Source organism: Bombus fervidus, chromosome 8, assembly GCF_041682495.2.
Source record: "Bombus fervidus isolate BK054 chromosome 8, iyBomFerv1, whole genome shotgun sequence".
Classification (NCBI taxonomy): domain Eukaryota; kingdom Metazoa; phylum Arthropoda; class Insecta; order Hymenoptera; family Apidae; genus Bombus; species Bombus fervidus.
This window is the reverse complement of record NC_091524.1, coordinates 9,657,540-9,670,747: the sequence shown is the minus strand read 5'-3', so window position 1 is coordinate 9,670,747 and position 13,208 is coordinate 9,657,540. Positions and strand designations below refer to the sequence as shown.

General features: G+C 28.0%; 4 protein-coding genes across 9 annotated transcripts; 3 read left to right on the top strand and 1 right to left on the bottom strand.

Moving 5' to 3' along the window:
• Nucleotides 1-15: 15 nt before the first annotated feature.
• On the top strand, nucleotides 16-6,752 carry LOC139990289 (uncharacterized). 2 transcript variants are annotated; one of them, XM_072009423.1, is made up of 22 exons: nucleotides 16-163; nucleotides 656-825; nucleotides 898-2,097; nucleotides 2,157-2,374; nucleotides 2,447-2,560; nucleotides 2,631-2,783; nucleotides 2,855-3,021; nucleotides 3,095-3,185; nucleotides 3,268-3,450; nucleotides 3,532-3,670; nucleotides 3,740-3,836; nucleotides 3,919-4,121; nucleotides 4,209-4,407; nucleotides 4,475-4,729; nucleotides 4,802-4,921; nucleotides 5,001-5,143; nucleotides 5,232-5,418; nucleotides 5,488-5,575; nucleotides 5,646-5,774; nucleotides 5,861-6,016; nucleotides 6,090-6,179; nucleotides 6,252-6,752. In XM_072009423.1, the coding sequence occupies exons 2-22, from the start codon at nucleotides 672-674 to the stop codon at nucleotides 6,429-6,431; spliced, it is 4,266 nt and encodes a 1,421-aa protein (XP_071865524.1). In that variant the 5' UTR covers nucleotides 16-163; nucleotides 656-671; the 3' UTR covers nucleotides 6,432-6,752. The 2 variants fall into 2 exon arrangements, with proteins under 2 accessions (XP_071865524.1, XP_071865525.1); XM_072009424.1 differs by lacking the exon at nucleotides 656-825.
• Nucleotides 6,753-7,265: 513 nt separating this feature from the next.
• LOC139990293 (uncharacterized) lies at nucleotides 7,266-8,693 on the top strand. 2 transcript variants are annotated; one of them, XM_072009435.1, is made up of 4 exons: nucleotides 7,266-7,695; nucleotides 7,787-7,985; nucleotides 8,056-8,249; nucleotides 8,368-8,693. In XM_072009435.1, the coding sequence occupies exons 2-4, from the start codon at nucleotides 7,789-7,791 to the stop codon at nucleotides 8,544-8,546; spliced, it is 570 nt and encodes a 189-aa protein (XP_071865536.1). In that variant the 5' UTR covers nucleotides 7,266-7,695; nucleotides 7,787-7,788; the 3' UTR covers nucleotides 8,547-8,693. The 2 variants fall into 2 exon arrangements, with proteins under 2 accessions (XP_071865536.1, XP_071865535.1); XM_072009434.1 differs by having other exon boundaries at nucleotides 7,268-7,584.
• Nucleotides 8,694-8,814: 121 nt separating this feature from the next.
• LOC139990292 (eukaryotic translation initiation factor 4E type 2) lies at nucleotides 8,815-10,619 on the top strand. 3 transcript variants are annotated; one of them, XM_072009432.1, is made up of 6 exons: nucleotides 8,815-8,956; nucleotides 9,441-9,525; nucleotides 9,599-9,841; nucleotides 9,924-10,076; nucleotides 10,158-10,361; nucleotides 10,450-10,619. In XM_072009432.1, exons 1-5 carry the CDS (start codon nucleotides 8,937-8,939, stop codon nucleotides 10,311-10,313), a joined length of 657 nt encoding a protein of 218 aa, XP_071865533.1. In that variant the 5' UTR covers nucleotides 8,815-8,936; the 3' UTR covers nucleotides 10,314-10,361; nucleotides 10,450-10,619. The 3 variants fall into 3 exon arrangements, with proteins under 3 accessions (XP_071865533.1, XP_071865532.1, XP_071865534.1); XM_072009431.1 differs by having other exon boundaries at nucleotides 9,438-9,525; XM_072009433.1 differs by having other exon boundaries at nucleotides 8,830-8,956; nucleotides 9,450-9,525.
• A 545-nt stretch (nucleotides 10,620-11,164) lies between these two features.
• On the bottom strand, nucleotides 11,165-12,657 carry LOC139990291 (motile sperm domain-containing protein 1). Of its 2 annotated transcripts, XM_072009429.1 has the most exons (6): nucleotides 12,513-12,657; nucleotides 12,282-12,445; nucleotides 12,027-12,186; nucleotides 11,798-11,908; nucleotides 11,335-11,478; nucleotides 11,165-11,270 (listed from the first exon to the last, which is right to left on the bottom strand). In XM_072009429.1, exons 1-6 carry the CDS (start codon nucleotides 12,655-12,657, stop codon nucleotides 11,239-11,241), a joined length of 756 nt encoding a protein of 251 aa, XP_071865530.1. In that variant the 3' UTR covers nucleotides 11,165-11,238. The 2 variants fall into 2 exon arrangements, with proteins under 2 accessions (XP_071865530.1, XP_071865531.1); XM_072009430.1 differs by lacking the exon at nucleotides 11,798-11,908.
• Nucleotides 12,658-13,208: the final 551 nt, after the last annotated feature.

Genomic DNA, 13,208 nt, shown 5'->3' with positions numbered 1-13,208 from the left:
ATCAGAGATGGCTCCATACTCATACCTTAGTACAATGTGAGAATGGTGTGTCAAGGCGAAGTGCACTGGTTCGAATCTTGTTCCAGAGATTTTGGATAAAATATTTTATTTTCCAATAGAATATCATTTTCAATGTAGAAAAAAAGTTCTTTAATAAATACTGGTAAGTGCGTTACAGAAAGATTGAAAAATCATTAAATGTTACAGTTAAGTGACAAACTTTCTCGCATATAGTATTAAACGCCTAACCTTATCTTATCATTAATAAAAGGGTGTGATTAATAATAAAAGAATAAATTTTTATAGCATTACAATCAACATTTCATACGAAACTAACAAGTCTGTCCCACGTGTGTGTCTCGAGGAATTGACAGTTTTTACGGGTTTTTGGACTAGATTATAGAAAGCGCATTTCACCGTCGCACCTTCTATGTTCGAATCCTGCCCATATCAATTTTATGTTAATAAATCATAGACATTTTTTTCATATTGTAAAATGTTCTAAAATAATAACAAAAAAATATGTAGAATTTTAAATATAGAGTTGTAGAAGAATATAGAAAATTTATTGATCTAATACCCTCTTGGTCCTATACTCTATAATATTTAAGATTACATAATATTTTTCAATATTTTTTATATTTTTAATATTCAGTTAGATCATATTAATAATGAGCAAAAAGACTGTGGATTCTGACACTTCATCTGATGATATGAATTCAGCTATTACTAAATCTAATCATTCATTATCTGATAATACAAGGAAGTTAATGGTTTTTCCTAATATATTACAAAATATTTGTCTCAGTGATTCTATAAGAAAAAGTAAGTTAATTATTATCACAATTTAGAATAAAATAAGTATCTTTTTATTTATGATTTAATGTTCTGTTGCAGATGGAAACGTAATGTCTGAATCAGAACTTATAAAGGAAGAACATAAAGATTTTGAGATTTCCACACCCACTGGATATCCAAACTCAAACATTGTGATAAAACCAATCACTGTCATAAAAATTAATAAAAATAATCCAATAAATAATGCAGATAACGAAAGTTTAAAAAATGCAACAGAAGTGCCTAAAATTAATACAAATGAAGAAAAATTAGAACCAAAATCAAATCACACAAAGAAAATGCAGAATCTTAATAATAATAGAAAGAAAGAGAAGGGTAGCACAGAAGTAAGTAACTTCATAAATATTTCAAGAAATCAGAGAAGATCACAAGAACTAAAGTGTACTGCTAAAATCTTAGAAAATAATCAAACTACCTCAACTGATGTACCAAAGTCTCAGAGAGATGACATAAGATCTGAACAAAGTACTAGTAAAAGATATTTAAGTAAAAGTTTAGAAGAGAATAAGGAGAAAAAAGCTAAATATGAAATTGATGGAAAGTTACTTAATAAAACTGAAGATGTTTATAAACAAACTAAATGTGATGATTATATTACACTTGATTCACATAAATCTTCTACTTCTGTTACACTAGTTGTGACAAAAAGTTCATTGCCTTTGAATTCCACTAATACTTCTGAAAATTATTCTAATGTTATAAATAGTGAAGGAATAATGAAGGAAGATTATAAAAATGAAATAAATAATAAAAATTTGGAATGTAAAAATTTAGAAAGTATAGGGTTGAATCATAAGAATGATAATGAAGTACAAATGAAATCAATGAGTACCTCTGTGCTTGAATTTGAAAATGAAAGATCTAGAAAATTAGGAGGTGAAAATCTAAATGTTAAAAATACAAGTGTTAATGAAGATAGAATCAATTCATCACTTATAACACCAAATACTTCATTAAATCAAGAAACTTTAAACACAGATTCAATATGTCAAAATAATAGCAATCAAACTTTGATGGTTAGACCAGTAGTAAGAAAAAGAGGAAGACCTAGAAAAATTCTGCTTACAGTGCAAAACACTCCAGACATTTCAAATAAGGAATCACAGGAAAACTTAGGGGTTTTACAAAAAATGAATGATATCTCTATTGAAGGAACGCTTGTTCATAGTAACAGACATAGTGAACAATCATATAATAATAGTAATAATGATGACATAGGTGATAATAACAGTACTGAAGGTAATATTCCTAATTCAATTACTATTAAAAAAGTGATAGACCATAAGATACATCTGCAGGTAATCCGGATACATCTACAAGTAAAGAGAAAGGAAGAGGAAGAGGAAGAGGTAGAGGTAGAGGTAGAGGTAGAGGCAGAGGTAGAGGCAGAGGAAGAGGCAGGGGTAGAGGCTCATCTTATTCTGCATTAGACACTGAGTATATAGAAAATTCAAAGGGACCAATTACTATAGAAGAAAACTCAGATGAAAGTAGTACTGTAACTAGTGCATCAGAAGTAAGTTTTATATAAAATATTGGAACTATATGTCATTCTCAAATTACATAAATATATGTTTTTCTATTTCAGGTAAATTTTGTGACTTGTGCCAAATGTGAAATAGATGTATTAAAAGTCAATTGGGATTCACACAATCTGCGCAAGCATAATAATATGAGTTGGAAAAAGGGCGATGAACCTATTGTAAATATAAGATTAATATAAATAAATTTGTAAACTTATTATCCTATTTATTAAAGAATTTTGTTTTCAGGACTTTGAAAATAATATTAAACTATGGAGAAAAGTATTAATGACGGCTATTCAAAAAAGAAGGGGTCAGTTGTCCTGCGAAAAATGCGGTGCTGTAAAGCGTAGTGCAAACGGTTTTATATCTCATATGCAATTTTGTGGAAAATCAGAAGAAGTATGCAATTTTTCAATTGGAATTTGAAACGTAATGCAATGTAACTATACATACAATAATCTTTTTACCAGGAAAGGCAAGCTTTGATGGTAAGTTGCTCTATCTGTGGTGCTGTTATGATGCCATCTTCTATGGAAATGCATGAAAGGGTACATAGACAAGCAGAACAAAGCAAAATAAATGAATTGCAATTATATACTGCTACTAATGAAAGAACAAAACGTAAAGCTGCAGAAAAGTAAGTTTTATAAATTGGAATTTTATTAAAATTTAAATTAAATAAAAATATTCATATAGCATTATAATTACAGAGCAATTTCAAAAATTTCTGAATTTACTGAGCTTGTCAAAGACAGCAATTTACCACCTGAAAAGAAAATGAAGCCTGACTCTTCTTTGCTGGTATATTACTTCTTTAAAAATATCTTTTCGTAAAAAAAACTTAATTTACCAAATGAATAACTATATAAAACTAACATTACAGAAAAGTTTGATCAAAATGCCTGAATATAAAAGACCTGTACCATCTGTGTGGAAAGGCATATGGAAGAAAGTATTATCTTCAGGGGGAACAATAAATTGTCGTCAAGTAGGCTGTACTTATACATGTTCCTCTCTTGAAGATATGTGTGAACATGTTTCTAAGTGTAACTTCACTCCTGAAGAGGTGTATATTAGAGTAATACTAATTTTATTTCTATGGCATATCTAAAATGCTAACTTTAGCAGATATTTAATTTTATTGCAGAGTTATATATGTAAAAAATGTAAATTTTCAACTACCTCTGATGAAGATATAAAGAAGCACATACTAGAAAAGCATGCAATGACAGACGAAGTTGATAAATATTCAGATTTTGAAGAGGAAGATTGTAGTTCGGATGAAAGTAAGGATAAATTTTATTATAAAATAAGAAGTTAAATTGTTAAGTTTCACACACGATTTTTATTTCTAGAAACATCTTTCACAATGAAATTTTTGTACAAGGAAAAATTTCGTAAAATCAAATGGAAAGAACCATATATGCTCGGTGTGCAATGGTCTATGGAATTGTAAGTATCTATATCTTTTAGAATTAAAATATATAATTCTTTAATATGTTTAAGTGATAATTCATATTATTTTCTTTAACAGTGAACAAACAAATTATGAACTTTGTCTATTTAATGACTATTTTCCAAATCAGTTTACTTTATTAAACAATTCCGATATTCTTAAATATTTACCAGAGCTAGAAATTTCCATGCGAACAAAAAAAGGAAGTGTGTCTAAAACACTGTGTAATACAGAAGATACATGGAAGCAATGGAAACGATTTGAAGGTGGTTTAGATGAAGGTAATTACCTAGTGAAAAAAACAAGTAATTACTTATATATGATTGTTTCATAAAGTTCGATATATTAAATTTAAAATAATTTTTCAGGCACTCCAATATTTTTTACTGGTGGACCAGTGTGGTCATTAGCTTGGTTACCTATTCCATCACCAATGTATTCTAAGGAACCTTGTCAATATATCGCGATTAGTACTCATCCAAAAATGACAAGTGAATATACTGTAGGAAAATCACACTCTGAGCCTAATATGATACAAATTTGGAATGTCGGGTCTTTGAATCACGAGTTAGTAACAAAAAGTAGAATATGCTAGTATTAAATTTCTTCAAAGTAAATTTCTCTTTTCTTTTAGGATTGATGGTAAAACAGAATCTCCTACTTTGTCGTATGCTATTGTACACAACAGTGGTACCATATGGTGTTTAGAATGGTGTCCTTCCGGATGTTATCAAGATGAAAGTTTGAATAATTATAAAAATGAAAACAAAATACCCAGTAATCTTAAGCGAATGGGTATGCTTGCAGCAGCTTGCTCGAACGGAAATGTAAATGTTTATTCATTACCTTTTCCAGAAGAGCTTAAATTTAAGAAGACTACAGACAATGGGTAAATAACAAATTCATCCAAATGGATAAATTCCTGTGCGTGTGTTGCTATTATGAATATATGTTATTGTAGATGGCCTATATATTTCACTGATCCAGTAATAACATTAGTTGTAAATATTTCAATGTATGATAACAATGATCAAAATTGGCAATGTACCAAATTATCATGGACGAAAGAACACGGCCATAAGTACAATTCTTTCTCTATATTCTTATCCATTTCCTAATTTTATAATAACTGACTTATACAATTTCTTTCGTTTTTGCAGTACAATCGCTGCAGGATTTTCAAATGGCTATATAGCTTTATGGGATTTAACATATAAATCACCATTATCAATGCAAAAAAGGAAAAACACATATTTCATAAATGCGTTTCAGCATTTTTATGCTCATGGTAATGCTGTGAGTAGTAAGTATATACATATATATATTTCTTTCTTTTTTGCAAAGTAATATAAAATAAAATAACAAATTCAACAAGAGTATCATTTTTGTAGTGCTAGAGTTAATTCCGTATAATAAAGGAAGATTTCTAGCTTCTGGCAGTTTAGATAGATCATATAAATTTTGGAATTTAGAAGACATAAATAGTCCTCAAATTAGTATGCAAAAATCTATTATAGTAAATGGTGCATGGATGACACACTGGCCATGTGCTGTTGTTACTTTTGATGATGCACTGGGGTAAGGACCATAAAAGAATATTTTCAATTGATGAAATCTATTTTTTAATATTATATTATTCTATTATAGGTACAACCATACTTATACTTATTTGATTTCATTAAGAGAACACGAATACAAATACTACCCTATTTTACAAACAAATTCTACCACATATGTAAGTAATTTTAGAAAGCATATTTTAGATATTATTAAAAAGTAACCTTTTTTATTTAAAAATTTTATAGGCTGTAGCCACTTCTGACTATGCAAATAGCATTGCACATGGCACATTAGCAGGAGAAATACAAACAATCTTCGCACATGGACTTATATATAATAGAGATATTGAGAAAGCTTTAACGAAGAAAAAAATGGTATTTCTTTTTGTGTTTAACGTGCTTAAATATTGTTGATAATTTAAACCATTTCTTACAAAGTTAAATATAAATAATTCTCCTAGGTGAGTTCATTTGTTAAAATAGTGGACTTCTCAGAAAAAGAAGATAGCAAAGGTGATAAAAAGCACAAAAAAAATTCGAAAGATTATTGTTACATGCCAGGAACTTATGATCAGTGCCATGATCGATTCGGTATTGTCTTTTGTGATAAATTAAAAGTAAGTAGTCTCACTGCATAATGTATTTTATTTCTTATTTTCAAATTACTATTTTATTCTATTATATTTAAAGAGTGTTGAACATCATGAGCAGAAACAACCGAATGAGGAGGAACTACCAGAAGTTCCGCTTGAAGAATATCCATTCATGTCTGTAAACAGAGTACGTATATCACAACTGTTTTCATTTAATTGATATTTTTATCCGATACTGAAATTAGATAATAAATTCTAGATGTCTTGGAATCCGAATGCATGGAGTTACTTATGGATGGTGGTTGGTTACCAGAATGGTTTGGTAAGATTATTAAACTTCAGATATATGTCTGTGTCGCGCGAACTAAAAATGTTATTGCCTCAATACGTAAAGTCTATGCTTCATAAAGCAAAAATTACAACAGAAGAACATTGTTAACGCAAAAAAAGCAGTCTTTTATAATAAAATCAAGTATTATGAAATTAATGGCGAATGCGCCTACTCGTTGTTAATGTGTAGCAAATTATTTTTTACAATTTTATAAGCCAATTTTATAAAGACTAGCATGCCAATGCTTGGACAACATTTATTGTTATGTATATATTAAAAAAACTATGTAAAATTTATTGAATGTATTTATCTTAGTCCACTTGAGAAGGTAACGTGTTTTGTATAATATGTATATCTGCACGTTTTGTAATTTTTAATATTTAAAATGTAAAACTTCTGATTAAATTATGTTAATAAACAGGATTTTTTTACAACCTTGAGTAGTTGTTAATACAAGCAACCTCAGTTTATGTTATTTTTTTACGCTTACTCTAAAGTGTGTGATAGTTTTATATAATATTAATATATTACTCTTTTGGCATATTAGTAACGAAAAATATTTTAGTAATTAAAATAGTTTAGATGATCTGTTACATACCAAATAACTCGAAGAATCATCCTTTAAAATTGAAACATTTACCTGCATTCATTATTCCAAATTTTTTAAATTCGGTTATCGATATTTTCCAATCTAGCCACAGAAGTTTTAAGACTTTTAAACGATGTAGAAAGGTGGATAAAACATTGTAAAATATTATTACATACTTAAAATGTTTGTTAAATGTTCTATCGAGTTTTAAAATATGTTATGCTCCATTTCGCGCCATTAATCACATCATTTGGTACAGTTAGGTTTCGCATATACCTATATACCACTGTCATGTACATACGCATGCACATTAGTTTGGTAAAGAGGTGGGGCTACAGCAGACCACTAGAGAAGGTAGTAGGGATCACATGTATATACAATCAAACGACGGGAAACGTCGTGGCCAGAGCTAAAGTAGCGGAGGGAAATAGAACATTTCGTAGAGAATTGTGAAGCAGTAACTACTTCAACATTCTTCCTTTGATATTTGAAACGAAGGCAGTATCATTACATATTTAGTTTATCTCGCTGGCGGAAGTTCACAATATCAAATACATAGATATAAATTCAATTCGTATAGTAATAAAAAATAAAACTTACTCGAAAACTGCTTTTGTTTCATTTTTAATAAAAAGGAAACCGTCTTTATTTTATTTTAAATATTTGGTGCAAGTAAGTGAGGAATACCTTCTTTTTCTAGTTTTTAAAAAAGTTGTAATGTACAATATGAAACATTCTTTATTCGTTTCGGATGTTTATATTAACAACACGAGTATGATAATTGTATGTGTCAGCAAGTATAGTTTTACTTCTATATCGTACGTAAAAAAAAATTTCATAAAATTATTATCATGCTACAAAATTATTCTTTTAGAGATGGGTATCAATCCAATGAAGTGGAAAACCAGAAATGTACTGTATACTATTTTAACACTTTTTATCTTTTATGTACTTTTTATATATAAGAAAAAACATCATGTACTGTTCGAAGGAATAATAAAAAATTCAAATCCTATACATGTATGGGAATTTGTAGCGGATTTTAGTAATATGAAAAAATTAAATCCAACAATGTATGTAAAACGTTGCACACCATAGTATTTTTCTTTCTCTTTTCTTTTTAACTTTTGTTAATATTTACAGAGAAGATTTTAATATTATCGCAGAAAGCGGCAATTACGATCATTGGAAATATTCTGTCGAATATACTGAACATTTGAGTCATATACCAATTATACGAAACATAGCGCATGGACATTACGCCATACGTGAAGATAATAATGGTTACTTGATTACTTCGAAACATCAAACGTGTTTCTTCTCCAAATTTGGATGCTGTGAGTGATCGTTTCTATCGGGGGAAAAAAAGAAGTTCCTGACGAAATTAAAGACCAGTACCGACACCAAATGAGACTTTCAAATGATTTTAATCTTAAATTCTGATTTTCGTTTCAGTGGAGTCGATCTCGCAATTCAGGTTCGATCGAGATGGTGCAACAGATACAAAGTGTATCGAAACCGTACAATATGAATGTCCAATTGCATTTTCACCATTATGTTACAGAGAAGTTATGTATCAACGAGAAGAAATTATGAAAAGATTGAAATTAAAATTCTCAGAGGCTAAAAATTAAAAACAGTTAATATTGTCATAGATTTACTTTTTTGACCTTAAGAAAGTTAAAATATATATTTTACGCTGTTTTTAAATTTACAATGTACTTCTAATATATTTTATATAAAAATAATAATTTTTATAACGATTTTTGTACAATATTTTATATATCGCGCTGTTAGTTTATATATATATTTAGTATGACCAACATCAAAATGTAAAATCTCCGATAACAAAGTGACAAAAAAGAAAATAGAGGGGGAGAGCAACAATTTATCGAAAACATACACATGAGAGAACCTGTGAAAAGGAAACAGACATTGAAAAGTCTTTCTATTTTTATTTGTATTTATTGAAATATATATCATTCATAGCCTTTAAATAATAGATTTATATTACAGCGTGAAACATGTCTAATAAATTTGAGGCGTAAGTGAAACTAGCGTTCTTATTCGTCGTGCCTTTTTGTTTAGGCTAATTAGAGGTTAGATCTGTTTTAAATAGAAATCAAAATTCATTGATATACTGTCTTGTTTAACGCCCACAGCGTGCTTTTTTTATACATTTAATGGGTTAATTGCTAGCTTGCGCACAGTATTGTTTAACTAGTTCAAAATAACAAAACACGTGATATACCTTGACATTTGTCAGAACCTAAATACACCTACGTCTATTGAATTTTCGATTGTTATTTTTATTATTTGTTTTTGACATTTTGATCAATTACCAAATAATAATTAAATTCATTTTTCTGCATACGATTATATAGAATCAATAATCATATGTTATAATCTATAAGAAACAAATGTATAAAGTTTGTAGCATATTGTTTTCTGAATAAAAAATTACATAAAATATTATAAAGATGATTTAATAACAGTATTTGTGAAACTCATGTTGTAAATTATAGTAGTACTTGCAGGTTAAAAGCTAATGAAGACAATGGGAATGATGAAATACAATCAAAAGATAATAAAAAAACAGAAAAAGATTTAATAGTAAGTAAATAGTGTTGTACTTTCTTTTCATTCTATTGATATGCTCTGATTAAATAGCACATATTTATTATAGCCTTCTATAGAAATTAGTCCAAATGAGCATAAATTACAATATGCATATGCGTTATGGTATAGTCGGCGAGGTCCTGGTAAACAATCAAGTATACAAAGTTACGACCAAAATTTAAAATTGGTTGGTAGGTTTGCAAGTGTGGAGCAGTTTTGGAGTCTTTACAGTCATTTAATCCGGCCATCAGAGTTAACAACATCTACAGATTTTCATCTTTTCAAAGTTGGCATAAAACCAATGTGGGAAGTATGTGTTTAGTGCCTCTTATATTGTATAAAAAATTTATTCTTATTGAGTAATTGTATTTTAACAAATGATCTTTTCCCAGGATGAGGCAAATCAGAAAGGTGGTAAATGGATAGTACGGTTAAGAAAGGGTTTGGTTTCTAGATGTTGGGAAAATCTTGTATTAGCTATGTTAGGAGAACAATTTATGGTTGGAGAAGAGATATGTGGAGCTGTTGTATCTATAAGGTTTCAGGTATGGTAATTTTTATTACCTGAAAATATTAATCTATATATATGTATATTGCGAGTCATTAGGTATTCTTATTTTTAACAGGAAGACATAATATGTGTATGGAATAAGACTGCATCTGATTATGCGACAACAGCACGTATTAGAGATACGTTAAGGAGGGTCTTACATCTTCCAGCAAGTGCCTCAATGGAATATAAAACTCATAATGAAAGTTTGAAGAATGTTCATCGGCTCTAAAATCTTGTGATGTTAACTCAGAGATTCGAGATCTTTGTCGACTTTCAGGTAAATTATATTCTTCTATTATAAAGAAAATCACTATGAAAAAATGTGTGTTTATAAAACAGCACTCTTTGTGTATTTCTATATTTAGCTCATAGATACTTGTGAAAAGGACATTTAGGTGGAAAATATTTTACAACTACAAAATTTAAATGGCCATCTTATTTGATAACACATTTGATTCACAAGTGTCCCATTGTAACTTATGTAAATAATAAATACATGTTGATAATAAAAAAATAATCTTATTTACAAAATGTATATGTGAAATTTTTATAATTATAGTTTTTACTATATATAGTTGGATTATGTTATAATTATAACAATAAACAATCATTTCTATATGCCAAATACTTTTATTTAAGAGTACTTAAAATTTGGAGCCCATTTTACATAGGATATTTATACATTTTTACACGAGTTTGTGATTCTTTAGAATATATGCATAATTATTAATGTATTTTGTACATAATGCTTTCATACACAAAGCATTTTAATCGAAATATAAACATTAATTCCGATATAAAAATTAATGTATTTTTATATTTCAACTTGAAATATATAAAAAGACTGTGATTTTGTTAAAATTTTAATATATATATATACAAATTTCTTTTATACGCTTGAGGCAATGAAGCACAAACTTGGACAAGGAGATTTATCATCACAAACATTAAAAGAATAAAAGATTTTATATATGTCAATAAATATTTGCGTTAGCCACAGTATATCGTCATGATTTGTTGTGTTTAGACTAGAATCAGGTATATTCAGTAAAAAAAATGAGGCCCAATGCCAAGAAAACCTAACACTAATTGTGCTTTTATTTCATGATTCTAATTATTATATAAAGCTTTTTTTGTATATATAAAGACAGAAATTACAACCTTAAAATAATAATTGTAACCATACCTGTAATAAATGAAAAAATACTGTTTATGTTTTCTTAACCAAAACATAAATAATGAATACTTACCCAATACAAATGAAAATATTAATTTAAAGTTTATGGAGAGATGAAGATAATCAGGCACTCTATTATTCTGCTCTCCTTCTGTAGGTAAGAGCAATCCAACTATGCAAATGATTCCAGCAATCAGTGCTACATAATTTGTCCCTCCTAAAAGTTATTAAAGTACTTATTAAAATACTTTATTTTTTATTTAAAATATTTAATTTTTTCTTTTAAGGGCATTTATTTTCGTACTTATAGCTTACTAGGAGTAGTATGCAAATTTGCATATAAAAGGATTTTTTAATTGAAGTAGATATGCTAAAGAAATTTATTCTTATCACATATATTAAAATTGAATGGCATTAAAAATATAAAGTATTATGTGACTTCAAACTAAGTAACTAAATATTAAAGTGATTTTAAATAAACTAGTATTAAATAGTATTTAAATCCAAAAACTAATTTTAAATACTAACTTATTAACCTTTATCCATAACATAATTCATATCTGAAGATAAGTAAATTTCTGTGTTCTTATTTTGAATATTTCCACGAAATAAATCATGTTTTGATCTTGGTGGTTTCAGTGTGTATTCTGTAATTGTAAATAATAATTTTGCCATTCAAAAAAATGTATCATTCTGCTCATAAAGAAATGATGTACATTATAATAATGTATAATAAGTAACTATTTATAGATATTTTTGACTTACTATCAATGGCTTTATTTTGAGCTATAAGAGCATATGATTGTTGCTGTCTGGTTTCATTTATGGGAAGCTGTTGAAACATTTCAGGATCTGGTGTAGATCTTCCAGCTGCTTCTGTTGTACCAGGAAGTAATTTAGCTTCAACATCTCTTTGTCCTATGGCCTATTTCCAAAAAATATATGATTATACTATTTTGCTAATGGAATTATATTTACTCTTATATTTAAACATAATCATTTTATTACATGTTTAATTACCTGTTTAGTTGGATGTTCTTGCATTTGTATTCTAAATTTATCAACAACATTACAATTACTAAACACAAGAGCTGTATGTCTGACAACAATATCAATACAATATCTTGCTTTTATTGTTCCTTCAGGCTCAACAACTTTATATTTATTTGGTGCAGTACATAATACTGTAATTATAATGAATTATGTTGAAACTTTTATTTAACTATTAGCTCGCATAATAACAATATATACCTTTAAATCTTATTGGAAAATCATATGGGTTATACAAAGTTAAGACTTGTTTGTGAGTAGACTGATCGTCTAAAAAAAAAGTGATACTTTGAGGAAATACAAACACTGGTAGTTTTCGTGGAGTTGTAACTAATTGGGGCTGCATTATATTTGTTTAATTTTGTGTCGTCCATGCACCTATAGAATTATATTTGTCATTACACAGATGTCTAAATTTATTGCTTAAGTTTATGTTATAATATATATACAAACTTCATTATTTTAAAACATTCTAAACATTTACTTTATATATTTTTAATTTGATTTAATAGCACAAACTGTTTTTAATGTGTGCTTGACTTGTTATATTTCAATATTGGAAAATTTGTAATAGATAGATAGTTATAGTTAAATGCTTAATATGACTTACCTAAAAAAAAAATTAAGTACTTTGTGGATTATTGAAATTAAACTAAAACTTATGTACGACCAAAGTTTCGGAATTAATAATAACAATTGTTCAAAATGAATGAAAATAGAAATATATATTAGAGCGTATTTAAAAAAAACTTTTAAAAACTGATAATTTCTATTATAATAACTACACTGATAACTATGTAAATGTCCAATCGTGTTTCGTTTAAAAAAGATATTTAGTTATTTTGACAAATGACTTGAATGACTTAATGAGTTGTGTTAAACACTTAATTAGTTGTA